General features: G+C 53.7%; 1 protein-coding gene across 2 annotated transcripts; it reads left to right on the forward strand.

The window, feature by feature from the left end:
* On the forward strand, nt 1-27,249 carry ipo8 (importin 8). Of its 2 annotated transcripts, none has more exons than XM_088923602.1 (25): nt 1-213; nt 4,368-4,449; nt 4,542-4,698; nt 5,149-5,307; nt 6,136-6,292; nt 6,937-7,026; nt 7,589-7,683; nt 7,791-7,875; nt 8,447-8,581; nt 8,936-9,035; nt 9,565-9,641; nt 11,000-11,116; nt 11,402-11,491; nt 11,980-12,145; nt 13,480-13,640; nt 16,208-16,333; nt 16,927-16,993; nt 17,615-17,740; nt 18,362-18,459; nt 19,341-19,436; nt 20,007-20,227; nt 22,180-22,385; nt 23,603-23,839; nt 24,854-24,980; nt 25,364-27,249. In XM_088923602.1, coding segments are annotated over exons 1-25 (3,060 nt in total). In that variant the 5' UTR covers nt 1-129; the 3' UTR covers nt 25,365-27,249. The 2 variants fall into 2 exon arrangements, with proteins under 2 accessions (XP_088779728.1, XP_088779729.1); XM_088923603.1 differs by having other exon boundaries at nt 7,592-7,683.

The following is a 27,249-nucleotide window of genomic DNA, read 5'->3' on the forward strand; positions in this document are numbered from 1 at the left end:
GACCGCCGCCTGCTGATTACCGGTAGGATGGGGCAGGGCTGTGTCACAGACACTGGCTGAGTGTGCTGAACACCGACGATAATTGTTGCGAGAACGGTTTTCCGCCGCGGCTCGGAAGGAGAAAGCCAGATGGATCCGAATCGGATTATCCAGGCGCTGAAAGGGACGATAGATCCGAGCCTGCGGGTGGCCGCGGAGAATGAGCTCAATCAGGTGAGTTATTTCGCGGATGAACTTTACTGTTGCTGCAGCCGGGCGGCGGCAGGTTCCCAGTCAGGGTACTGGGTCCCGTCCGAGCGAGGAGGCGCTGCAGGCCTGGTGGCGTGGCACCGCGGTCCGAGCAGCGGGCCCGGGTTCGGTCCGGTCCGGGTCGGCTCGGTTCGGTCCGGGCCTGGACGGGACCGGCGGCAGCCGGGGTCCAGCCAGGGTCCTGCCGGCCAGAGCAGTTTGGTGGCGGCGAGTGAGCTGCAGGGGTCCCCCAGCCACAGTTTGTCAGTGTTGCCCCGCAGGGGTAACGGGGTAGTTTGAGCCTTAAGGGGACCCCCGGGGCTCGGAAGGGGTGACCGACTTCTGCATTTTTCTCTGCGAGAGGTAGCAAGTCGTGCGCAGATCCGCAAAGAGAAGTTTTGTTGTGGCCGTGTCGGCGCCGCGGAAACAGTCATGAACGCCGGGCTCGTCGGTAACACTCTGGGAGTAATCGTTCAGTAAAAACTCTTTATCGCTTGCGGCTTTAGAAGCAGTGCCCCCCCCATATTGTGGAGATGTGTTGCTCGTTGACCTGATGCGATTTAAACACTTCCTTGCGAGTTACACTGAAGAGCGGCGTTTGGTGTCTGCGAAGCTGCGCTAGACAGCATCTTGCATTAGTCAGTTCCCTAAGACCATCTCAACTGCCCACGGTGTGCAATGATGTCTCTGTCATAAACACTCCAGTATAGCTTCACGGAGGGTTTTTATTACACTGACTAGGATATTCACTGGATTTCGGTTAAAAAAAAGTCATTCTGACTGTGTGCGCAGTTCTGCTTAAACGTATGTAGTGTGTTCCTGTGAAATATAATAGTGACCCTGTCCTGTGGCCCAAGGCTAAAATAGCACAAGAAGCACTCTCTTCCCCGAGACCTAATTTCATATGACCAGACGAATCCCTGCTGCCACTACAGTGGCCTCGTCTGCACTTTTCACCATCTTATATCTGTCGCTGTGATCAGAGTCCTGTGTTCCTTCAACCTGTTGGCAGAGACCGGGACTGCGTAGGACCGGAATATGACCCCCATGGCCCAGTCCGCTGTCGGGAAGCCTCGAATTCCCGGTTGGGTCGCGGGAAACCGGAGCCTGTCCCGGCAGCACGGGACCGGGCCACAGCCTCGCCAGCGTGTCCTGGGGAAACTGGGAGATATCCGGCGCGCGGTGCTCCGCTCTCTCTAGTGTGTGGTGCTGCCCCCTGTGGTCTTCATGTGTGCGGGGAGGAAGATGCCCAGAACGCCCAGATCGTTTCCGCCTGCAGCTCTGACCCGCCCGGAGTCATTTTCCACCTCATGGCGCAGGCCGCGACGGTGTCCAGGGCTGTCTGCAATGCTCTCCGTGCTGTTTCAGCGTTTGCTACTCCCCCTGTCTTTGTGGCGCCCTGAAGTGTAACTGGTGTGGGATCTCCAGCAGCAGGAAGGGAAAAGGAACTCAATCGGACCCCTGTGGTACGCCACAGCGTTGACCAGCCCCAGCAGTGCTGTTCTCCTGGAGACGATGAGCTGTCTTCTGCTTATCAACCTCATCTCCAACGATCTATCTGCCTTAAGCCTTATGGATTCATCAGAATCTCATCCTCTTCAGTCTTATTCCGTTCTTGTGGTTAGCTAAACAAGACTTTCCCTTTTTTTGAATCCATTGCTGTCTCTTAAGGTGCGATTATGTTATTTAAGTATTCTTCTCATTTAGCTCTGGCTGTTGTTTCCATCATGTCACTAAGTTAAGACCGATTGACCTGTGGTTCCTGGTTGCAGTTCTTCGATCAGCTCCAATCCTCAGTACGAGCTGAAATATTCTAGCTAAGGGTCTTGGTATATTATCCTTTATTCCCTTAAGTGCAACTTGAAAAAAGCGTCTTATTGATAAGTTGCCCTGGACTCTGTGTGACCTCATTTGTCAGTTATACTCGAAACACTCCATCTTGATGGATCTTCTGTTACACAGGGGGCATGTGGTTAGCATCTACGATCATAAAAATGTGTATAAATATTAATTTAGCCCCCCGTTTGCAGTTCACTTCTGGTGCAAGAAACATTGCTTCCACGCCCGGCCTGCGCATTATGGTGCTGGCGCTGGGGTGAGGTGCTTGGCAGCAGCAGGACAAGGGTGCTGTTGGAGGCTCTGGCTCAGTTTAATGAGATTATGAAACGGGACACTTTTCTTTGCCCAGAGGCAAACTGCAGTCGCGAATCTGCGACTGCGCATGTGTGACGTGTGCCTGACAATGCTCGTACCCCCCAGAGCTGTGGGGGGTCCCTGGGGGACACGCGGGGCCCTGCGACCCAGCTGCCCTGGGCCCCGAGCGAGCCGCTGGACGGGGAGGACCGCGGTGTCCGGCGGTGGGGAGAGCTGCTCTGGAGCCCTGAAGTCCTTTCTGCTTGGTTTTTCCCACCAGTGTCCTCAATGGCAGGATCATACTGGGCAACGAGACCCTGTCTGGATGAAAGCACCTGTTGATGTTGGTGGATAAAGACGGGGACGGACCTTATGAAACTAATCTGAACTCCTCCTTAGTGCAGTAGCTCCTCTCTGGAGCGTCTCTCAACCAGTGTGAAGTTTAGGTCTCTTTAAGTGGGTGTCCCTGCTGCGGCCTTGCACCAGTGCTATCAACACTTCTCGGAACAGCTCAACCTTAACATTGGAATAGATGTTTATATTACACTGTCGCTGCCCGAAATATTCACACCATTAACCTGTGTCATAGCTCTCGACCTCCTCCTGTATGGTATTCTTACATTCCCAAAGTGGCCATGTGTGTTCTCTCCAGGGGGACGGACAGGTCTGGCTCACTATTGGATCAGTGTGGTGTAGGTGTGTGCGCGTGTGTTTTGCAATGGTGTCCTGTCCAGGGTACGTCTGTCCCACCTCGCGCCCTGTGACGGGCTGGTGTCCTGTCCAGGGTGCGTTTGTCCCGCCTTGTGCCCTGTGACAGGCTGGTGTCCTGTCCAGGGTGTGTCCCACCTCGTGCTCTGTGACGGGCTGGTGTCCTGTCCAGGGTGTGTCTCGCCTCGTGCCCTGTGACGGGCTGGTGTCCTGTCCAGGGTGTGTCTCGCCTCGTGCCCTGTGACGGGCTGGTGTCCTGTCCAGGGTGTGTCTCGCCTCGTGCCCTGTGACGGGCTGGTGTCCTGTCCAGGGTGTGTCTCGCCTCGTGCCCTGTGACGGGCTGGTGTCCTGTCCAGGGTGTGTCCTGCCCCGTGCCCTGTGCCAGCAGTGCCGGGCTGTGGATCAGTATTGCTCCTGTGTGTGTCCTGTGCCTGCCAGGCTGGGCTCGTGCTCACCAGGACCCTGTATCAGACAGTGAGTACTGTGTTTAAAATAGAGGAACACCTGATTACGGTTTTGAGCTCAAAACACACAGTGGCAAGAAAAGCAAGACGAGTTCAGCCTGGGGCTGAAGGGACATGGTAACGTGAACGACATGTTGTCCACAGTTCCTGGGTACTAAAGGACATGATTTTAATGTATATTACAGAATATTACCGAAATGTAAAGATGTAATAAAAACTTTAGAGGAGCATTTTAATTAATAAAATGTTTTGTTACCCGAGGTAATGTCAAAAAGACTGCAGCAAAAGGAAAGTGTATTAATTATGTCATTTGAAAAGTAGATGAAAATACAGACTTGAAGTCTTGTAGGCGTTTGAGGTTTAGAAAATAACTTGGAAATGGAAAAAGTGGCCAGAAACCCCCCCCCACAAAGCTGTGTAATTCATTGTTACAAAAATTGTAAACGCTTTAAAATGTCCTGTTTATAAGAAGACAGAAATATAAGGAAGGTTCCAGACGAGAGGAGGCTGAGGGGCCCTGATTGGTCATGAGTACCTAACTAATCCCGGGGTCTCATCCTGCTGCTTCCTGAAAGTCCCCGCGGTATCGGCTTCAACAGGGCTGGGCAGCTTCTTCCACACTCCCACCATGCTTTGTGTAAAGAAGTAGCTCCTGTGCCTGGTTTTTAAGGCACTTCTACGCAGATAGCAGCACAGATGCGGAGAGACTGTTCCACAGTGGTCCCCCCCTGTCTTGTTGGGGGCGGTTCTCGTGAGTGTAGGGGGCTACACTGGGGCTGGCTGGACAAGCTTCTTTCTGACACTTTCCAACTCTGTTGCTGTTTCTCCTTCTAGTCCTACAAGATCATCAACTTTGCCCCGACCCTGCTGCAGATCATCGTGTCCGATCAGGTGGAGTTCCCTGTGCGGCAGGCAGGTAAGGCCCTGTCCCTTTCCGCTGGGTGCGCCCGAGAGCTCCGGGCCGCGCGTTGCCTCTGACCCACGCCCGTTGTCTGCCCTGTCGCACAGCCGCAATTTACCTGAAGAACATGGTGAGCCAGTACTGGCAGGACCGCGAGCCGCCGGCCGGAGAGCTCATGTTCCCCTTCAACATCCACGAGAACGACCGGCAGCAGATCAGGGACAACATCGTGGAGGGCATCATCCAGAGCCCGGAGTCCGTCAGGTGGGCTAGCCCCGCACGTGGGGACTTTCCATGTGTAGCACGCATGCGCAGGGGGGATGTTTTTGAGCTCTCACCATTCGGGGTGCTCAGCTCCTGCTCTCCCTGCCCTCTACAGCTGGGCCGAGCGGTTCTGCGTGCCCTTTGACCTCCCTGTTCTCGCTGTTGCTCGGAGAAGCGGCCCGGTGGCTGGCCTGAGCTGGGGCTGCTTCCACACAGGGCTGACGAGCTGCCCTTTGCTGGCAGGGTGCCGAGTGCTCATCCCGGGAGTCTTCCTCAGGATGTGCAGCGGCCCTGCTGGGGACAGAGTGCTCCTGTCTTTGGGACACATGGTGTCTCCTGAACAGGAAAGAGCAGTGGTTCTGCATTGGTGCTAACGTTTTCAAGTACGCAAAGAGCCTCCTAGTGCATTTAGAATCTAGACCGGAGAGATGTGTGCTCTCTTCCTTACAGGGCTCAGCTCACGGTGTGCCTCCGTGCCATCATCAAGCACGACTTTCCTGGACGCTGGACTGCGATTGTGGATAAAATCGGAATGTACCTGCAGTCCCAGAACAGCGCCAGCTGGTACGGAAGCCTGCTGGCTCTCTACCAGCTAGTCAAGACCTACGAGTAAGTCTCCTGGCTCGCCTGTCCCTGTGGACGCCCACTGCCGCTGGCAGGGGTCGCGGGGTCATAGATCTCTTTCGCATCCTGCTTGCGATGGTGATGTGAAATGTGAAAGGCGTTGGTTTTTAGGGAAAAAAAACACGACTGCGAAGCTGTCCAGGTGGGCACTGTGGGAGTCAGGGAGGGCATACAGCATTGTTTGAAAAAACGATTAGGAAGTAAATCTATGAAAGACACAGGAGGCATAGCTTGCAAAGCATTTAAAAGTATTTACTCAGAAGTTGTGGATCTATAAACACAGATAAAGCGAGGGAAATGACAAGGATGCTTGATCTTTAGTGTGGATTTTGACTGTGAGCCTCAGCGGTTGGGGGTGAATAAGGCTTTTCCTACCTCGTCAGCATAACTGTGGTGTGTTAAATAACAATCCAGTCAGAGCAGCTCTATTTTTATTTCAGCTTCTGTTCATTGGTGTTATTTAGAGTTTATTTTACCTGCAGGGTGTCACCTTGTTAATTATAAATCCTTTAACCCCTCAGCTTACACAGTGACACGAAGAGAGCGCTACCAGTGCTACCAGTGCCAAAGCTGGGTGTCTGATGTCATGCTGTGGGGAATAGTGGAGTGGCAGGTGTACCAGGAGAGAGCTGACCTGGCGCTACACTCCTGTCACAGCTCTCTTGTGTAAAAGCTGCTGTAGTCCTCCTGCGGCCGGGTGGTGTTCAGGGACTCTGGCCCTGCGGCGGTTGTGCTGTGTTCAGGACTCTGGCCCTGCGGCGGGCGCGCTGTGTTCAGGACTCTGTGTTAAAGATGTGGCCTGTCGGTGTTTAGGTACAAGAAGGCGGAGGAGCGTGACCCTCTCCTGGCTGCCATGCAGCTCTTCCTTCCCCGAATCCAGCAGCAGATCTCCCAGCTGCTGCCCGACTCCACCGTGTTCTCCGTGCTCATCCAGAAGCAGATCCTCAAGATCTTCCACGCCCTCGTGCAGGTGGGTGCCCATCCAGTCATCCTCCTGCGCTTGCTCATGCTGCCATGGGGCTTTCGGACGCCACACACGTTGCAGTCAGCTGTCCTGGAAGTTTGGTTCTGTTTTCCAGCGTCAGAGGGTTGAGGGCAGTTAGGCGTGTGGTAGAGCTAGGCAGTGCGTTCAGCCCGGTGCTGCTTTCCTAAGAACGGGCCATGCCTGGTGCACAGCACGTCTGACTAAACTCTCCCCAGAGTGGTCTTCAGAAGAGGCAAGGACCCCTGTGTTGCTTTTTTTTAAGCAACATGGGCTTGTCCGATTTGGTTGGTTTTATATATTATGTAAAAATGGCAAGAGTGTGTAAATAGGGTGAAATATTCATTTCTAGAAGGAGATTTCTCTCTTACCTTTAGATGGGGCATCAGTATGGCTGGGGTTTCTCAGCCCTGCTGGTATGTGCCCTACACTGTTGCTGGCTCTGGCGCAGATACTCTGGGGCGGCAGGCGTGCCCAGGGCGGGGCTGGCGGTCTCTCACGCTGCGGGTTCAGGGCAGCTCACATGAGGCGTGAAGGAAGGTGTGACTGAAGCTCTGAGCCCGTAGGGATGGGTGTGGCAGTGCCAGTCTGTAGCGGGAGCTGGGTCTTGACCTGTGTGCCCTGTGTTGCAGTACTCCCTGCCTCTCCGGCTGCTGAACAACGCCGTCATGACCCAGTGGATGGAGATCCTGAGAGCCGTGCTTGACCGGGACGTTCCCCCAGTAAGAGCCCTGCCCCCCTGACACAGACTCTCGCAGACACGCCCAGAGCCAGCAGGCCAGCTCTCCCAGGCCTGTTCTCAAGGCTGGGTGTTTTCACTCCAACCCTGGGAATAAACTGTGAAAGAGCCTGGTTTTGGTACAGCAGTTCTTTCTGAAATCATTGCATATCCGCAAAAAAAGAGCATTTTAAATCCAGCAAAAGGTCTGTAATAGCACAGTACTAAACATTACTGTAACTCTAAGATAAGTTTAAACCATTAATTCAGTTCAGGACCTATATTCGAAGTTATACGTATTATGGTAACAGCCCTGTATTGAGGAATTCAGTTTAAAGCCGAATACACTTGTAAAATGCATCGTCCAGTAGGTTTAAAAGCATCTGCTTTTGTGTCTGCATACGTCTTTCAAAAGCAGTTTCCCTTCGCTCTCACGAGGCTGTAATGAGCCGAGTGCTCTACTGGAGACGGGAGACTGCAGGGATGTACTAAGCCGTTATCCCAGCGTTGGGGCTCTTCAGTTTCTTCAGGAGGGGGCGGTGAGCAGTGTCTTGGCTTGTTGCTAGGAGACGCTGGAAGTGGACGAGGACGACCGGCCCGAGCTGGTGTGGTGGAAGTGTAAGAAGTGGGCCCTGCACATCGTCGCGCGCCTGTTCGAGAGGTGAGCGCCCTGCCTGCCCGCTCTCGCGCGCGGTCTCTTCCGATTCCTGTCGGAAAGCACCGCGCAGCCCGGATAACCGTCGCGTCCGGCTTCTTCTCCCCGGACAGGTACGGCAGCCCGGGCAGCGTGACGAAGGAGTATTTTGAGTTTGCGGATTTCTTCCTGAAGACGTATGCCGTGGGGATCCAGCAGGTGCGTCGCCAGCGTGGCGCGCGCGTCGACGAGTGGTGGGTTGCGGTGTTGAGTCTGTGGCAGTGGCTGTCCAGCTGGGCGTGCACGATGGAGGAATGCTGGAAACACTGTGCAGCGTGTCTGATCAGTTCAGGAGGAACAGGCGAGATGCTCATGAACTGCCCACGGATGCATTGTGACTCATCCGCATTCAGCTGGTGCTGTTATCCAGAGTGACTTGCGGTACCATCAACGGGGGTGTCCAGAGCCCTGATCACTCCTTCACACTGCGTTCAATATTTCAGATCAACTCTTTACAGAATTTTGTATTAATAAGTAACTAGTTGAAAATGTGGTCACTTGCTGTGGAGTGTTACTGGAATTTGAAAAACCTAGAGCTTCAAGTCCCACACAGCTGACAAATGATTTTCCCTTTGATCTGCTCTCGGCGTGTCTGTTGTTACTTGCTTGTTGTTACCTGCAGTCATTCTGTCCGGAGGATCTCCTGTCTAGCAGCGCACGAGAAGGGCAGAAGAACAGGCCCTTAGCCCCTGGATGGCACAGAACATTATGGACTCTTCTGTCCCTGCAGGTGCTGCTGAAGACCGTGGATCAGTACCGGCAGAAGCAGTACATCACTCCCCACGTGCTGCAGCAGGCCCTGGCCTACCTGAACCAGGGCGTGTCCCACTCGCTCACCTGGAAGCAGATGAAACCTCACATGCAGGTCACTCTGCCGCGGGCTGTCCTGTCTGTCTGCGCTCCGTCCTCCCCTGTAGGGATAGCTTGGTCCAAATAAGGCATGCAACTCTTCCTGGTGAAAAACGGGGGTTACGTCAGCAAACGTATAGTCATAAAATCTAGTTATTTCTGTCTTTTAGACCTTCCTGTTTAGTGATGGCAGGAGTTAAATATAATGTTTAATTCTATTTAATCTATGAACAGAGCACATAGCGCAGTGTAGAGGCTGGGAAAAGCATGTGCTTTCCTGGACGGTTTCCGCCGTGTGCCGCTCGGGGTGAGCCTGTGCTGTCTGCAGGCGTGACCTCGTCTCCAGCTGCCTGTGGCGTTCTCTTTGTAGGCTATAAACCAGGAGGTGATCTTTCCTCTGATGTGCTACAAGGACGAGGATGAGAAGCTGTGGCAGGAGGATCCCTACGAGTACATCCGCATGAAGTTCAGTGAGTGCAGCTCGGGCCTCGGCTTCCTCCTCCTCTTTAATGGAGCGTTTGCAGCTAGAGGTGTTTTAGGACTCAGACTTGCAGAATAACCCATCCGTCCATTTTCTCACCACTGTATCCGGAGGGGAGCTGGAGCAGTGGGCACAAGGCTGGAAACGCTCTGGACAGGTCTCGGGGCACACACACACACTTACACACACTCTCACTAGGGCCGCTTCTTCCAGAAACCATTTAACCCACCAGCAAGGGAGGAGACTCCCGCAAGCGCTTGGAGGTCATACAAACTCCACACAGACAGCACCCCAGGAATTGAACCCAGGGCCTCGACGCTGCCAGGCAGCAGTGCTGACCACTGGCGCCACCTGCTGCTCATTTGAAACTGTGCGAAATATTTGAGCTTGGGTTTCCCATTAACTGTGCTTTGTATGAAGAAGATTTTGCTTTGTGTGTGGATCCTGTGCTGCAGGAAACACCCCAGTGCTGAAATCGAAGTGTTTGAAGCCTGTGCTTTGTGCGCTCTGTGTTCCAGATGTGTACGACGACCACGCCCTTCCAGCCACCGCAGCGCAGAGCCTTCTCTGCTCGGCAGCCAAGAAGAGGAAAGAGGCGAGTGCCCGTTCGAGCCGGCGGCTCCGGACAGCCCGCCACCCGTGTGGCACGGTTTTGGAAACGTGCAGCGCGTGACTCTTAACTACGTTTACATCCCAGGGGCCCCTGGGGCGGAGTGCGGGGACTCTGCGGGGCCGGCAGTGGCCAGTTTGAGGCCCAGTGGTTTAGTTGGGTGTGGTTGGGCAGAGAGCCAGTGTAAGGCACCAGAGTCATAGCGATCTAGAAAATCCCTGCTCATATGTGTAGCTACCCTTATGTTCTGAGAGGTCTTGGCTCTACATGATGAATATTTTTATTGTTTTACTCGGGGCAGTGCGGCGGCTCTGTGGCTCAGGATCTGCGCTTGTGGTTGGAAGGTTGCTGGTACAAATCCCGCGGCCTGCAGAGGAATCCTACTCTGTTGGGCCCCTTGAGCAAGGCCCTTCACCCCAACTGCTCCAGGGGTGCCGTATAAATGGCTGACCCTGCACTCTGACCCCAAGCTTCTCTCCCTGTCTGTCTGTCTCATGGAGAGCAAGCTGGGGTATGTGAAAAGACAAATTCCTAATGCAAGAAATTGTATATGGCCAATAAAGTGATCTCTTATCTCTAAAAAGCATGTGGCTGTGTCACCAGTCAAATTCGATCTGCTAATGCAGATAGATCTTTTAGTCTGGTGAGATCTTTTAGTCGGCTTTCACAGCTCCAGGGTAACAAGACCAGAAGCCACAATTCAGCAGAGAAAACTGAAGACTAAAGTTTTGAGACCTTTTTTTGAGACCTTTTAGTTTGGAGCTGGAGGCCTGAGCCTGTGATCGGAGCTGTGTGACACTGTATGGGGCCGATGAGCAGTTAGTGGATTTCCCAAGAGGGCAGCTCTGAATTCAGAGCAGAGAGCAGAGCGAGGGGAGAGGTGAGACTGTGAAGAGTCTGAGCTTTGGCACTACAGAAAATTGCCACCACTTCCTCATTGATAAGCAGACACCTTTAAGGTTTCTGGCACTGAAGCGATAGAGATTAAATTTGGGAAAGGGGCTGTGTATCTCAGATTGGTATCAAGTGTTTTATTGTATCCCACTGAAGAATAGTCATCCCACAGAAGAGTGTAATTTTTCTCTTTGTTGTTTTCTTATAATAAATAAAAAGGATATATTGCCTCACACCTGTTGCTGCTCCTGCAGTGTCCAGCTCTGTTCCTTTCCAGTCTGACACAGGCCCGTCCCATCTGCTGTTCCTGTCGTTGCTGAAAGATGATATTTCTGCCGTTTTCTGACAGCAGGGATGTGGTTAGTTACATGAGTATTTTTGTGGTTCGTTCAGCTGGTGTATTGAATCGTCTCTCCCTGCCGTCTTGTGTTTTGGGCTCTTTGCCACAGGTGTTGCCTAAGATGATGGGTTTTTGTCATCACATTCTGCTGGACCCTAACGCTGACCCCTGCAGGAAGGATGGGGCTTTGCACGTCATTGGCTCCCTGGCAGACCTGTTGCTCAAAGTAAATCGCCTTCATAGTTAGTCTCAGTCCCACTCGCGGTGTCAGCACTCGCAGTGAGTGACACTGAGCTACATGAAGAAACTCTGCAAAAAAATATTGGTCGTGATTGCAGTGCTGTCAAACAAATCCCATGCAATTTAAAAATAAAACACAGCCGTCAACTGGCAAACACAATAAAACTATTGGTGGTGGTTCTGCAGTCATATTAAATGCCAGATGTTTCTGTGAAGAGTCAAGTCTGTTAAGTAAGTGTGATACAGAAGTGGATTTCTTTCATCCCAACAGAAGCGGGCCTACAAGGATCAGATGGAGCTCCTGCTGCAAAGTTACGTGTTTCCGTTGTTAAACTCCAGCCTGGGCTACCTCCGAGCCAGAGTGAGTACACCCGGGTGCTGTCCCGAGGAGGCGGGGCTGGTCCAGTCACAGACGGGGAAGCTGTCTCTTGGCAGTGTGCCTCCTGCTAGCTGACCGGTGGTTAATTGCCTCGTTGTGAAGTCGGTATCCTAACGAGCTTCTCCAGTTTAGCTGGGACGTCGTTGCGTGCCGTTGCAGAGCACCTGTGCCAGTTTGCATTGTTACTGGTTCAAGCTGGACAGTGTTCAGTTCTGCCTGATATTTGCTTGTTTGGTTTGATGATTACATGTGCAAAGAAGCACACTGGCTGCGGCGCTCCTGCCTGCACACCGTGCGCGCTTGCTGACGGACTTCGAGTAGTCGCGTTCTCTGCTACAATTTAATTGGCTTTGTTTGCGGCTTTAATCACGGGCACAGCCAATGGCGGGGTTCAGAGAGAACTCCTTACCTGCAGTAGGTGGTGGAATGTATCTGTGGGCCTCTCTCCCGTTTGTCGCCCTGTTCCCCAGTCCTGCTGGGTCCTGCACTGCTTCAGCCCCCTGAAGTTCCACAACGAGCTGAACCTGCGCAACGCCGTGGAGCTGGTCAAGCAGAACCTCGTGGCCGACAAGGAGATGCCCGTCAAGGTGGAGGCGGCCATTGCCCTGCAGGCCCTCGTCAGCAACCAGGAGCAAGGTTACTGTCCCCCTCGTCCTGCGGGGACCGGAACGAGGGGACCCCCAGTCTTTAGAGCAGCCGTGACACTCCCGGTTCTGCTTTTGCAGATGTCCTTGTCCTTAATAGGCAATATCAGGATGTAAGACTTATATCGGACTGCAGGTCCTGTAATGTAATGACCAGTTCGACTTTTCCCACCTCTTGCTGTATCGGTAGGCTTCCTGCCGCGCTCCCACCCTCGCACCCATGTTCGTTTCTCGTGCTGATGCTCAGCAGCTCACAGGGGCACAGAAAGCTTTGAAGCTTGTGGAAAAAATTCCCTGACGCAGTTAAACTCGCCTCTGTCCTCCTCGTCGTGCCCAGAGGAGAGAACGCTTTCCCTGTAGGTCGGCCCGGGGAAGAACCGCACGCCTGGTCCTCCTCTTCTCCGATGAGGCTGGCGTTGCTGTGGTTACGGGCTAGGATGCTGCCGGCGCCTCTGTCCCAAATGTTTCAACAGAATCGTCGATGAGGAATAAAGACAGCCCTAAGCAGGGCTGCTTTTAAAATATTTGAATATTTAAAAACCAGTCGTGAAGGATTTTTATGAGGCACCTTTGAAAGCAGTGATTTTAAAGCTCTTGGTTTAAAACGTGGGCCCCACGACTCCTACTGGACGTCCTGTCCAAGCTTTCCCAATCTTTGGGATAGGGAGCAGACCCGCCTCAGTCCTCTCCTGTGTCCTGGCTCTTGTGCCGGACAGCTCGTTCTCCAGCTGTCCCACAGAGAGTCCACAGCCCCTTGCTCCGCTGTCTAAGAGCAGCGCTTTGTGTGGGGGAGCCACCTTGGGAGTCGGGGCGTCAGGCCCAGGGCAGGAGGTGAAGCTGAGGTGAGCCAGCCTGTTGCTATAGAAACAGATGCAGTGTTGAGCACCTTGTGGGGAAACATGCAGAGAGCTTCCTCTAAGCTCGGAGGCAGACCCACATCAGCTCAGCTGCCAAGCACCCCTTAAATTCAAGGGGCGCTTAGAGGAAACTGGGGGGGACTTTCACTAAGGGGGTTTAGGACACAGGCCTGTGCTCCTGGAGCGAGGAAGTGCTTGCTGCCTGAGGAAGTGGCCAAGCTGTTCAGGTGATCATTGGCAGCATTGAGAAACAAAGTGAAATGCTTTTTTAGGACTTGATTTCCTTGATTTGTCTGTCTTTATGAGTCAAGTCATAGCCACTGAGAGGCAGTTTATCTGTGTTTGGGTAGTGTGGGTGGTACTGGACCATGTGGTATGCTGAGATGCTCTTCCTAGTGATCCTGAGGACTTCCATTGTGCTTGAGTCCAGAGCCTTTTCCCACTGTTCTTGTCCCTATCTCCCTCCTAGCCAAGGTCTACATCCGGCCCTTCATCCGGCCGGTGATGCAGGAGCTGCTACACGTCGTCAAGGAGACGGAGAACGACGACCTCACCACCGTCATTCAGAAGATGATCTGTGAGTACAGCGAGGAAGTCGCCATCATCGCCATTGATATGACGCAGAACCTGGTACGACCCAGTTTCTAGAACCGGGCTTTTAGCCCCATCCCCTCCCCCTCCCTGTGTTTGTGCCTCCTCTCCCCGCGTGACGCCGAGCAGATTGTGCCTCCTCTCCCCGCATGTTGCTCACCTGTGTTTGTGCCGCCTCTCCCTGCGTGTTGCTCACCTGTGTTTGTGCCGCCTCTCCCCGCGTGACGCCGAGCTGTATTTGTGCCTCCTCTCCCCGCGTGTTGCTCACCTGCGTTTGTGCCGCCTCTCCCCGCGTGACGCCGAGCTGCGTTTGTGCCGCCTCTCCCCGCGTGACGCCGAGCTGCGTTTGTGCCTCCTCTCCCCGCGTGACGCCGAGCTGCGTTTGTGCCTCCTCTCCCCGCGTGACGCCGAGCTGCGTTTGTGCCGCCGCCTCTCCCCGCGTGACGCCGAGCTGCGTTTGTGCCGCCTCCTCTCCCCGCGTGACGCCGAGCTGCGTTTGTGCCGCCTCCTCTCCCCGCGTGACGCCGAGCTGCGTTTGTGCCTCCTCTCCCCGCGTGTCGCTCACCTGTGTTTGTGCCGCCTCTCCCCGCGTGACGCTCACCTGTGTTTGTGCCGCCTCTCCCCGCGTGACGCCGAGCTGCGTTTGTGCCTCCTCTCCCCGCGTGACGCTGAGCTGCGTTTGTGCCGCCTCCTCTCCCCGCGTGACGCCGAGCTGCGTTTGTGCCGCCTCCTCTCCCCGCGTGACGCCGAGCTGCGTTTGTGCCGCCTCCTCTCCCCGCGTGACGCCGAGCTGCGTTTGTGCCGCCTCCTCTCCCCGCGTGACGCCGAGCTGCGTTTGTGCCGCCTCCTCTCCCCGCGTGACGCTCACCTGTGTTTGTGCCGCCTCTCCCCGCGTGACGCCGAGCTGCGTTTGTGCCTCCTCTCCCCGCGTGACGCCGAGCTGCGTTTGTGCCTCCTCTCCCCGCGTGACGCCGAGCTGCGTTTGTGCCGCCTCTCCCCGCGTGACGCTCACCTGTGTTTGTGCCTCCTCTCCCCGCGTGACGCCGAGCTGCGTTTGTGCCGCCTCCTCTCCCCGCGTGACGCCGAGCTGCGTTTGTGCCGCCTCCTCTCCCCGCGTGACGCCGAGCTGCGTTTGTGCCGCCTCTTCTCCCCGCGTGACGCCGAGCTGCGTTTGTGCCTCCTCTCCCCACGTGTTGCTCACCTGTGTTTGTGCCGCCTCTCCCCACGTGACGCTCACCTGTGTTTGTGCCTCCTCTCCCCGCGTGACGCCGAGCTGCGTTTGTGCCGCCTCCTCTCCCCGCGTGACGCCGAGCTGCGTTTGTGCCGCCTCCTCTCCCCGCGTGACGCTCACCTGTGTTTGTGCCGCCTCTCCCCGCGTGACGCTCACCTGTGTTTGTGCCGCCTCTCCCCGCGTGACGCTCACCTGTGTTTGTGCCGCCTCTCCCCGCGTGACGCTCACCTGTGTTTGTGCCGCCTCTCCCATCTCCCTCTGGTGTTGTTCTTTCACTTTTGGGCAAATAGTTTCCTCTTACAGTCCAAACACATACTGGTAGGTCAATTGACATCTGGGCCCGGGTGTGAGTGTCTGTGCCTGTGTATGCCCTGCGATGGACTGGTGTCCTGCCCCAAGTGTATCCCACTTTGTGCTCGCTATTTGGCAGGATAGGCTCTGGCGCCTCCACCACCCTGAATTGGATAAAGCGGTTGGGAAATGGATGGATCGGGAAGAGATGTATATCAATATTTCTAAAACGGGAAAGGGGCAGTCGTTTCAGATCTCTGAATGTCTTGTAGATGTTTGGTCGATTGCCTGCTCTTACTATTAAAAGCAGGTCTATGTGACCTATGTGAGGGAGAAGATTTGTGATGTGCTCTGTAGCATCTCAAAGCCCCATCCCTGCCTGCGGCTTTGCCTTCCACTCGCAACGCCAGAGCTCGGTGTGGAAAGGTGGTCGCTCCCAGGTGACGTCTGTTTCATCGGCACGTGAAAGACTTCCCTCTGTGGGCGCGAGTCTTTCAGCAGCTGTCTGGGACAGTCTCTGTCTGAGCCTCTCCAGACTCGCTCCTTTTCCGGCTGTATAACGAACACCACATCCGAGGCATCATCTTCACAGGAACTTGCACTCTGTGCTTTTGTCTCCTCGTGAGGTGTAAAAAATACTTTTTTTATCACAGTGCAGCAGATAGAAATGTGTGCCGGTTCTCCTACTGGTGAATTAGAAAAGGTTCATGTGCAGGATAATTCGACAAGAAGGGAGGAACTGGTGCCGACTGGACTTGGTTAAGAGAAGTGAATTAGTGCACATTAGCCGTTGAGTGGAGAGTGGTAACGATAATTCGCACCGACGCTCTCCGAAGAGGAGGAGGAATGTGCTGGAGAGAGGAGTGTTGCGTTGTGTTAAACCTGCACTTGAAGTGCAGGGCCTTCATGTCAATTGTCGTAGAATAGCCAGGTTCGCCAGGCAGTCAGAAATATTAAAGGGAAGCATTACATTTAGTGCTGCAATGTGTGCTGCCAGGAAACTGAAGCTGCCCAGCGCTGCTGGTGTTTGTCTTGAGTCTGCGCTCGGGGACTGAGCGTGGGGTCTGATCTCTCCCCTCACCAGGCCGAAATCTTCAGCAAGGTGCTGCAGAGCGACGAGTATGAGGAGAGTGAGGACAAGACCGTCATGGCTCTGGGCATCCTCAGCACCATTGACACCATCCTGAGCGTCATGGAGGACCACAAGGAGGTGGGTGTGCCAGGGAGCAGGCACTGGGCACTTGGCGCTGGGCACAGACCTTATCTGTTACCGTTTAAAATTAGATCTTTTGTCATCCTGAATGCTCACAAGGAAGGAGACTGTCGGAAATGTGTGTATTAATATAATAAAGCCAACCTGCTATCTGCACTTGGCTGTGCAAAAATCCGTTTCAAGAAATAAACGGCTGAATTCTTTCATTTCTGCATTGTTTTGTGATGAACTAGCACCAGTTATTAATGATGCTGATCACGCACTCACGAGAAGTTTGGAACTGTATATATTTTTCTGTATATATTGAACTTTCTTCAGTGTTTTAATTGAGCAGTGTCGGAGGGTGGCAGACGGAGCTGGTGGAAATGCTCATGGTTCGTGTTGTCACGCTCAGACCTGTTTTCTCACGCGCTGAGCTGCGCAGAGTTTCCTGTATTGATCTGCAGGGCCTGGCTTTTAAATTTCAGTGTGATGGTTTTTGCTGGTTTTGTCAGTGTGAGAAGCCTAGAGTCCTGGTAGCCACTGGGAAAACAACTTGGCTTTGAATCGTGTGGACTATCTCACCCCTGCCCCTCTCCTTTGTCTTCTAGATAACCCAGCAGTTGGAAGGAATCTGCCTGCAAGTGATTGGGCTGGTGTTGCAGAAACCCATAATAGGTACTGTGTGGCACGTTGTGCTTTTCAGAGCTTTCTCTTGGTTTCTTAAACTCTTAAACTGAAACCCTCTCCAGTCACAGAGCCCAACTGGGGTGTGTGAGAAGCCTGTGTAGGCTGTCTGTTTGATCTTTCAGGATCTGACCTGACCCCTCAACTATTTGCGAAACACAGCAGATTTATTGTAAAATTAATTAATTGAACAAATTATTAATTCATTTGTTAATCAGCATATGTTTGCAGTGTACTTTTTTACTCGTACAAAGGTATCCAGGATAGGCTATTCATTTTTTTTTTAGTTTAAAAAGAGCTGTTTGGTTCTGTTCTTGACCATGAAAAGCACAAGAACTGTTTTAATAAAAAGGACACAAATATTTCTTAGCATCCTTCTTTATAAATCTCAAATCAGTAAAAACACATTTTAAAAGCTCCCTTGTATCAGTACCAGAAGAAATTGGGAAAGTCTAATACAGCTTCTTGGAAATATATAGTTAGGAACTTCAAGAACAGTCTGATACTTTGTGTGGTGACATGGTTTTGCTAAATCATGCTTTTCCATGTGCGTTTAATTTGACATGTCTGCGTTTCTGTATTTTGAAACCGCTCTGTCTCTGCCTTCCCTAGAGTTCTATGAGGAAATTCTCTCATTGGCGTTTGGCCTGACGTGTCAGACGATATCTCCCCAGATGTGGAACTTGCTGGGGGTTTTGTACAATGTCTTCCAGCAGGACTGCTTCGACTATTTCACAGGTACTGTGAGCTCAGGGGTGCGCTGGTTAATTCACAGGTGCTGTGAGCTCAGGGGTGTGCTGGACAAGAAACCTTTAAAATCATAGCAATACTTTCTTGCTTAATTAAATGTACGCATTTGGTGGTTGAATTGATTTGAAATCCAGCCAGTTTAATTTGGAAATATCCCATCTGCACTCTCCGAAATGCCTGTGGGCTTTAGTTGGCATTTGAAAAATTCCTCAGAATCGAGCGCTGAAGGAGAGTCAGCGCTAAAAAGCTGACTTCTGTCACCGTCTTCGAAAGGCAAAAAAATTAAACATTCCAAAAGTAAAGCTGGCAGAGCCTTTAGATTGTTTCCTGTCAGTGCGCTAGTCGAGCTCGGTTTGTTTATGCAGCTGGGTGGGTGGAAGAGATGGGAAACCCATTTCTGAAGATTGAGAATAAAGCAGCGAGACTCCAGGTGACAAGCTCTTATTGAGGAGCGTCACGTAGAAACCTTCCCATAGAAACAGCCCGGCGCTGTTCGTCTGCGCAGCTCTGCTGAGTGTACCACAGCCACCTGGGAGAGGGCTTACCTGCTCCGGGTCCAAATCCCTTTGTCCCTTCAGCCGCAGAAAAACACTTTTGTTTTCCTTGCAGATATGATGCCACTCCTGCACAATTATGTGACAGTGGACACAGGTATGCTGCTCTCCGACCCCAAGCACCTGGAAGTCATTTACACCATGTGCAAAAAGGTGAGTGCAGTGTTTGCATTATTATTATTATTATTATTATTATATATCACTTAGAAAGTGGCTTCTCAAAGAGCTTTACAGAAAAAAAGTACACAGTGAAAGGAGACAGCAGACTATCATGGTGGATGATCGTCCACCAGGTGGGGCTGCACACTGAGGGTGGTGGAGGGGATCCCAATTACCCTTAAAGCACTTTGAGTGGAGTGTCCAGAAAAGCACTATATAAGTGTAAGAATTATTATTATTGTTATCCAGTGGACCCCTGAAGCATTAGCACACCTTGATTAATATAAAGAAAAAGGTCATCATAAAATAAACCATATAGATAATGACAGATTTGTAATACTCATATGTAAGGGCAATACTTTTCTTCTAAAACGTTTGTTCATTTCAAGGTTCATTTGTAAACAAGTAATGCTGTTTTATCTGATAAACATTCAATATCCCTTCAAATACAGTCAAACACATCTGAAAAAAATAATGTATTTCTACTTGTTTGAGATCAATTTTGTCAGAAGGAACTAATATGTGTGCTTTAGTGACTTCCTGTTTCCCTAGGTCATAAAAATAACGAAACACGCACAGAAAAACCTTTTGTCATTCATCAGCATGGGGAAGGTCAAAGATCTAACAGCAGAAATGAGGCAGACCATCGCTGATCTGCACAAAGCAAATAATGGGTACAAAAAATAAGTCAAACCTTAAAAATCCCAATATTGACTGTCAGAGCAGTAATGTAAAAACACGCCCTGCTGCCAGAGTGCCACCCTCGTGCAGGATGAGCCCAGCCCAGCGTGTCCCGTCTCGGTCAGCCCTCTGCTCTGCCCTCGGCCGTGCGAACACAAGCCGGACCCCTATTCTTCTCGCCCCCTGCTGCTCAGGTCCTGACGGGAGACACGGGCGAGGACGCCGAGTGCCACGCCGCCAAGCTGCTGGAGGTGATCATACTGCAGTGCCGAGGACGAGGAATAGACCAGGTACCGCTGCGCCCTCCTGTCCGGCCCCCTCGCCCCTCCTGACGCCCTCCTGTCCGGCCCCCTCGCCCCTCCTGACGCCCTCCTGTCCGTCCCCCTCGCCCCTCCTGACGCCCTCCTGTCCGGCCCCCTCGCCCCTCCTGACGCCCTCCTGTCCGTCCCCCTCGCCCCTCGTGTCCGGTTGCTCGAAGTTTACCGAGCCAAGGAGAAACTAGCTGTTTCTTGAAAAAAGCTCAAGGAATGGCCTTCCCAGACTCCTGCAGCTCCTTCTGCAATGCCAGACCTGAACACTCTTCATCTGAAAGGGCTCATAAGACCCTGCGCTCTGCCCCCGAGCTTCTCTCCCTGTCTGTGTGTCTCATGGAGAGCAAGCTGGGGTCTGTGAAAAGACAAATTCCCAATGCAAGAAATTGTATCTGTCCAATAGAGTGATCTTATCTGACGTTATCTTGAGCTTCCTGTCCCCAGCTCCAGAGCTGCTAGAGAAGCTCTGTGGTGCTCCGGTGCTCTGGCGCTCCGGCGCTCCGGCGCTCCGGAGGGCTGTCCTGTGTGAACCGCTCTGTCTCTCTGCAGTGCGTTCCCCTCTTCGTGGAGGCCGTGCTGGAGAGGCTGACGCGGGGCGTGAAGTCCACCGAGCTGAGGACCATGTGCCTGCAGGTGGCCATCGCGGCGCTGTACTACAACCCCGCGCTGCTCGTGCACACGCTGGAGAACCTGCGCTTCCCCCACAGCCCCGAGCCCATCACCGCCCAGTTCATCAACCAGTGGATGAACGACACTGACTGCTTCCTGGGGTGGGTGGTGCGGCCGCCCTCGTAGAGACGTGTTACATGCAAGTGCCGTCTCCAGACAGCAGCGCACGCGACAGTTCAGTACCCCTTACGCTGGTTTCTCAAAACCTCGGACTCGGAGACAGACCTTGACAGCTGCGCCGGCTCGCAGCCTGACCTCCCCGCACCTCAGGAGCTAAGGGCCGGGGCTGGGATGGGAGACCTCTAAAGAAAAACAGGCTGCTGCTGCTGCAAGTAGCGCTGGTGGACCAGTAGGTAGCGCTCTTCCCTCTGCACAAGAGTATATGCTGTAGGAGGCGCCGTCTTTCGGATGTGATGCCAGACGAAGGTCTCGGCTACCTGCTGGTGCCTGCAGTGCCCATTGTAAGAGCAGGGGCTCCTGGCTACATGTCAGGACTTGGACAATCTGGTCTCCAGAACTAATCCCAGAGATTGGAGCAGTTTCTCACTCACTGGCACAGTTAGGAGACCTCGCCCAGGTGGGAGATGAAGTGAGTCCCCTCCTTGGTGTAAATTGCTCAGGGCTCCTTGAGGGTGAAAAGCACTGTAAAAATGCAAGGAGTCTGATAATGATAAATAGTCCTTACACTTATATAGCTCTTCTCTGCACACTCCACTTAAAGCGCTTTACAGGTAATGGGGATCCCCTCCACCACCACCAGTGTGCAGCCCCACCTGGATATGATGCACCAGTACACTCCCCACACAGCAGCTCTCAGTGGGGAGGAGAGCAGAGTGATGAAGCCAGTTCAGAGATGGGGGTTATTAGGAGGCCATGATGGGTAAAGGGCAGGGGGAAATTTGGGTAACACCCCTACTCTTTTCGGGAAACACCCTGGGATTTTTAATGACCACAGAGAGTCAGGACCTCAGTTTTATGTCTCATCTTTAGGACGGCACCTTTTAACAGTATAGTGTCCCCGTCACTATTCTGGGACATTAGGACCCACGCAGACCACAGGGTGAGCGCCCCCTACTGGCCCACTAACACCTCTTCCAGCCGCAACCTTAAGCAGCAGATATGGGCTGCCAGCTGTGAGCTGCAGGGTGATAAAGAAACTAAAAACAAGTGAAACATATTGTAACACTGATGAAAATCATATTTAAGAGGCAAAAGAATTTCGACGATTTCGACAAATTAAAACAATTTTGATAATGAAATATAGTTCACCGCCCTATTAAAATACGGACTCCCCCAAAACACCTGGAAAAGACACCGGTGCTGTAAGGCCCTGGAAGATGCAGTAAGCCAGGCTGCCTCTTCCTGCTGCTGTGTTTTTGCTTGCTCCACTTTGAGCACAGTGTTTCTTCTTCCATGTTAACTGTGTCAGAGCTGGTGATGTTAATGCAACAGCCTGCAGCATATAGCAGAATCTCCTCAATATATATATACATGGTGCATAACAGGAAGAAAACCTGTTCAGTGTAGTTGTTGATACTTATTGATCAAAGACAGGAGTAACAGCACGGTTTCTGATTTGGAATGAGGCGCATACTGGAGGACTGGAAGGGCTGTGGTCTTTCCTCGCCTGTCGCTGTTGCAGCCGACAGAGACCTGCAGAGCCAGCTCCTGACTCGCTGCCGACAGTGACCACCGCAGCCGTAGCACAGAAGCTGACACCGCCCGTGTTACGCTGATTATCTAACCAGGTGCAGAACATCCCGACATTAAACACCGAAATGGTTTTGCACCTGTTTCAGTATCTGTTCACCCCCGCGAGAGCGATGCTTGTTGGCGAAGTAATCAGCCCTTGAGTGGGAGCTTCAGGATTGCGTACAGCTGTGAGAGACTGCAGGAGGACCGCTGTGCGCTGATGAGCAAGGCGTGTTGTGTTGCAGGCGGAAGAATTGAGAAGTGTTGCCGGCTTGACGAGTCAGACCTGCTCGCGGGGGGGGTCTGTGTGTGATCCTGGCTCCCGGGCGCTGAGAGACTCGTGTTCTTGTGCTCCGCGCAGGCTCCACGACCGCAAGATGTGCATCATCGGGCTGAGCGTGCTGATGGAGCTGCCCGGCCGGCCGGCCGCTGTGCAGGCCGTGGCCGCGCAGATCGTGCCCTCCATCCTGCTGCTGTTCCTGGGCCTGAAGCACGTCTACGCCTCCCGGGTCCTGGCCAAGCAGGAGGCCCTGACAAGAGGCTCCGCCGCGGAGGAGGAGGAGAACGGTATCTCCCGTTTTCATCCCTCCGTCGCCCCACGTCCGTCACGCCGAGCGTGGGAGACGTCTTGCTCTCCTCGTGCATTCACTCTTCTCCGTCGGTAAACGTTGTCGAGGGTCTTGTCGAGCCCACGTCTGCTTGTAGCGCATCTCGTTTGCGGTCGTCCCCGATCGCTCTCGGCTCGTTCTGAAGCGGGGCCCCCGTGCCTGTGGCTGTGCAGACCTGAGGCTGAGCTGGCGCACGGAGCAGACCAGAGGTTTGGCTGGAGAGGGGCGCCAGGCTGGGAAAGGCGGATACACTCCAGTAGCTGCGGATTCCTCCCTGGTGACCGGCCCAGCAGCTGGGACTCGCCTGCTTCTGTACCTTTCAACACTGCTCCTTCTGCTTGCCTGCTCTGTGCCCACCAGCACCTTGTTGACGTGTAACCAAGGGCCCGTCGAGTCGGTGCGGGAGGAATGTGTGGAGTGTTTATCTGTAGAAGGGCTGCTGGTCCCAGGGTAACGACAGCCCCTGTGGGCACGTCTGCGAGGACACGCTGGTGGCACTCCCCAGAGTCGGGGGGGTTGTCTTCCTGCCCCCTCTCTGATGTGGAAGTGTTGTGGCGCTGAGCTGGGTGGGCAAGGAAGTGCCGATTTCAAAGGGGCAGCCTCAAACCGGAACCGTCGGCATCGCTCACTCAGGGGTTAGACAGGGGTTGGGCCAGAGGTGAGTGGAGCATGAATAAACGCCCCCCCCGTGGCGGGCTGCGCTCCTGCGGGCGAACAGACGCCGGGCCCCCCCCGCAGCGCAGCGGCAGGAGGGCTTTTGGCTGCCGAGCTCCTGCTGAGGGAGCGTCTGTCGAGCGGCAGACTAACGAGAGGGCGCGGGGTCCGTCTGTCTCGCTCATCCAGGCAGCAGTGACTAATCTGAAGGTCCAGGACCCTCCGGGACAGCTCATCGTGAGCCGAGCGGTCAGAAGGCAATCGAACACGACCAGCGGCCTCTAGAATTAGATGTCTTATTTGTCTTTTCCTGAGCTATGTTGGGAAAAGCAGGAGAAAGCGGAGTTCCCAGGATGCACCTAGCCTTCCTCCCTCCAGTAATCCGCGGGGGAGCTGGAGTGTGGTTATGGTCACCCTTCCGGTTAGTTGCTGGAGTATATTTTCCACCCGGGACTCCCGGGGTCGCTGTCCGCGCCGCAGGGGGTGAGCTTATCAGCGAGTCCGTCTCGCGTCTTCCCGCAGAGGAGATCCCCAGCGACGAGGACGAGGTGGACGAGAGCAGGAATCGGATGCAGGAGCAGCCCAGTGCCCCCGGGGGCCGGCGGGACCAGGAGGAGGAGGAGGACGAGGACGAGGACGACGACGATGACTACTGGGATGAAGACGGCCTGGAGGGCACGCCGCTGGAGGAGTACGGCACCCCGCTGGACTACGACAACGGCGAGGACGAGTACCAGTTCTTCACCTCTGCCCTGCTCCGTACGTACCAGAGAGACCCGGTGGCTCAGTCTCGTGTGTCGGAGCGCCGGGGCGCCCCCCGGTGGCTCAGTCTTGTGTGTCGGAGCGCCGGGGCGCCCCCCGGTGGCTCAGTCTTGTGTGTCGGAGCGCCGGGGCGCCCCCCGGTGGCTCAGTCTCGTGTGTCGGAGCGCGGGGGCGCCCCCCGGTGGCTCAGTCTCGTGTCTGTGTGTGCGGTATTTCACTCTGATCCCGTTTTCCAGCTGGCAGGATGCTCTCCAGCTCGGAGCAGAGTACCGCAGAGTACTGAATGAGGAAACAATCTGGTTCTTATACTGCAGTCAATAGGTTTTCAACCTGGGAGCACCATCAGCTTGCGTGGGCTTCAAAGGAACAAGTAAAGAGACACAACGCTTCGGTAGTGCAGCCTTCTTCAGGTGTGACACCGTCAATATTTTATTTTTTAAAGTTAAAAACTATTCACAATATTGCAGTGTTTCAAGTAACCTTACAGCTAATGTAAAATTGTCTTCATGCTGTGGCTGTTGAATTCAGAGTTGTTACCAGCAGACCCAGCTCCACGGCGAGCTCATTATCACACCACTCTGTTTGCCGAAGCCAAGCTGTCGTCTTGCTTGCCTGCAGCTTCTCCAGGATTTGCAGGAGTGAGCTGTTAACTGTGAAGCCTCTCCAGGTTAGCTCGCTAAGGCGATGACATGGGGAATGGAGCCGAGCAGAGTCTAGCCCAGAACACTCCGTGATGAAAGAGCATGTCGGATGGAAGAAAAAGCTTTTAATTCTTGAGCAGTCTCTGTCGCAGGGTCTCGCAGAGCGCCTTTCAGCAGGGCTTGTTATGCTCAAGTGCAAGCTGGCGCAAGCTGAGAGCTAATTTCTTGTGATCTGTATTGGGATACATCTATGGACTGCAGTATAAGAAGCAGATTGTTTCCTCACTCCGCTGTCCAGCAGTACTCTGCGTGTCGTGTACCTGTGCGGCGTGGCAGTGCGGCAGCTGAGCGCCTCTCGGTTCAATCGCAGGGATTCAGAGCGCCGACGCCGCCTGGTACCAGTCCCTGGTCTCCCCGCTGAGCGACGACCAGAAGAAGCAGCTCCAGGAAATCTACAGCCTGGCGCAGCAGAGGAGGAGCGCTGGCAAGGGGCAGTGGTGAGTGGCCTTGGGGGGCGGGCGCAGGGTGAGAAGGGAAAACGGGAAGCACCTCAAAATATGAGCTACCCCCCCCCCCCCCCCCCCAGTCCGCCAGAAGAGCGAAGTCGTCAGGCCGAGCGTGAAGCTTGTCCGGCGGGCGCTGCTGGGGGGGGGGAGGTGCTGGCGTCAGCCTGGCTTTGCTTGGGGGGGCACCTCGGCCCCTCTCCCTACAGCGACTCCTCCTGGGCTCCCGTTACCTTCGCTGGCCGCTTCCATCCATGTGGGAACAGCCACCCTGCTTCCCGCCAGGTGGTTTTTCCCACTGCGGTAGAAAGGGGTCTGCTGTACAAAGCCGTGGCTCGTCCGGGTGCGGGGCGTGACTGCGTGTTTCTCTCGTACAGACCTGGTGCCCTCAGCTTGGTGCTCGTGACCTTGGCGGACGCTGCGAGGGCCAGACTCCTGGGGGCTCCTCGCCTGCCCGCAGCTTCATCCCGGAGAGGAGGAGGCGGCTCTGTTCTCTGGACTCGTGGCCAGCTGATCTGTCTGTGCGGGTGTATTTACCAGTGATGCTTCTTCTTCTTCTTCTTCTTCTTCTTCTTCTTCTTTTAAAGAACTAACTGATCTTGGAGACTTGAGCAAATGTTCTGTGGCAGAGCTGGGGCTTCGGTCTGTCACTGCACCTCGGGAAGCAGCAGATCCGACGTCCTCCGAAAGCCTCCGTGTCTCCCGTGGCACAGCGCTTGGCTCTGGGGTGGTGCCAGAGCACGATTGCAGCCACACACCCTAGAAAAGTGGAACGCTGAAGGACTGTTTCTGTAACCGGTTCCCGTTTTCGACCTCAGAATGAAATGCCTGCGTCGTTACTTGAATGCCCACCTCCCTAAGCCCGCTGTCCCACACCTGCGGTCGCTGACTTCGGCTTGTGTCTTCTAAAACCGATGACCAACTCATTTAAAGAGATCTAGCCGAGATACTGCAATGTCAGATATTAATGAAGGGGGATCTGCGAAAATAAATGTTGTGTAGAAACTAGCACTGCAGCAGACACAGCGATTATTATTGAGAATGAAATAATGCAAATAGTCATTTTCTCTTCAGGCCCCCAAAAATCCCAATACGCCTTTGTGAAAGAAATTTATTTTCTGGTGTGGTTTTTTAGAAGCCCAATCTTCTCATATGAAGGTTCGGCGGACGGAGTATCAGTTGGGTGAGTTCGATGAGCTTTACTGCCATTGGCTTGTTGAGGGTGATGTCTGTGGAGCAGAGGGCTCATGTCACAGTGTGGACAGGACGGGTTTTCCCCCTTCTGGACCGGCCCGGTCTGGGCAGCTTCTGAGCAATCAGCAAGCAGATCTCCTTTCTGTAAGTGTAGCTGCAGGTGAAATGCTGAAGGTGTCAGAGGATGTTGGTCAGGTTTTATTTAGGGTTTCCCCTTGGGCCATCTCGAAAGGAGCCGGCCCGTTATTTCCGAAGAGCCGGTAAGTCGATGACCAGCTTGCGTTATTGATGGCTGAGGCCACGCAGGGCAGGTTCCGGCTCAGGCCGCTGGTCCCTGCCGATTTCTCTCCACTCTTCTGCTCTGCCTCGCGACGTACAGTACGCTTCCGTCAGATCTTCAGCTGTTCTGCACTCGGGGAAGCCGTGGAGTCAGAAGTAAGAGCTCGCTCACTGTGAGCCAATAATTACAGAACTGGGAGAGAGGAAGTGAGACTGGGAAAGGAGGTCAGGTATCAAACTAGACGTGCTGCACTATACTTAAACTGTTTGAGCCCTTTTAACTTCTGTGCCAAGGTATTGAACTCGCTCTGCAGTAGACATTTGCTGATCTGCTGGTGTGTTACAGGCAGCACATCTAGAAATCCAGTGCAGTGCAGTCCAGTCCAACGCAGGGTATTTAACAGGAGGTTTCTGTACAGTGCAGGAGAGCAAGTGCAGCTCAGTGTCACTGTCACGGGACAGATGCTGTTTTCTGGATGAGGATGCCAGTCGACTGTCTGCACGGCTAAGAACCTACCTTCAGGTGATGGGGGTGTGGTTGTGAGAGAGGGGTACTGCTGGTGTTCAGCTGGGTCCCCTGGGAAGGCCCATCCCCGGTGCCTCTGCTTTGCGGAGGAGTCCTAGGATCTGTGATCGCGCAGCGATTCTGCCAGGTGGGAGGTTTTCTGCCCTGCAGAGTTCTTGACTTCTCTGCGTAGTGTTTTGTATAGAAGCTGTTTCCCATTGAAAAACTGTAAGAGTTCGCACTTGCCTATGAGGTATTTGAAGAATAAACCTTTTGTGAAGTAAA

This window comes from Atractosteus spatula, chromosome 8, assembly GCF_055471065.1.
Source record: "Atractosteus spatula isolate fAtrSpa1 chromosome 8, fAtrSpa1.hap1, whole genome shotgun sequence".
In the NCBI taxonomy this organism is placed as follows: domain Eukaryota; kingdom Metazoa; phylum Chordata; class Actinopteri; order Semionotiformes; family Lepisosteidae; genus Atractosteus; species Atractosteus spatula.

Excerpts from the sequence above, each read along its gene's own strand:
- ipo8 (XM_088923602.1), top strand. The coding sequence starts at position 130 with ATGGATCCGAATCGGATTATCCAGGCGCTGAAAGGGACGATAGATCCG. Across the intron at positions 7,027-7,588 it reads TTGACCGGGACGTTCCCCCA|GAGACGCTGGAAGTGGACGA; the intron begins GTAAGAGCCCTG and ends GCTTGTTGCTAG. Across the intron at positions 20,228-22,179 it reads GACACTGACTGCTTCCTGGG|GCTCCACGACCGCAAGATGT; the intron begins GTGGGTGGTGCG and ends TGCTCCGCGCAG.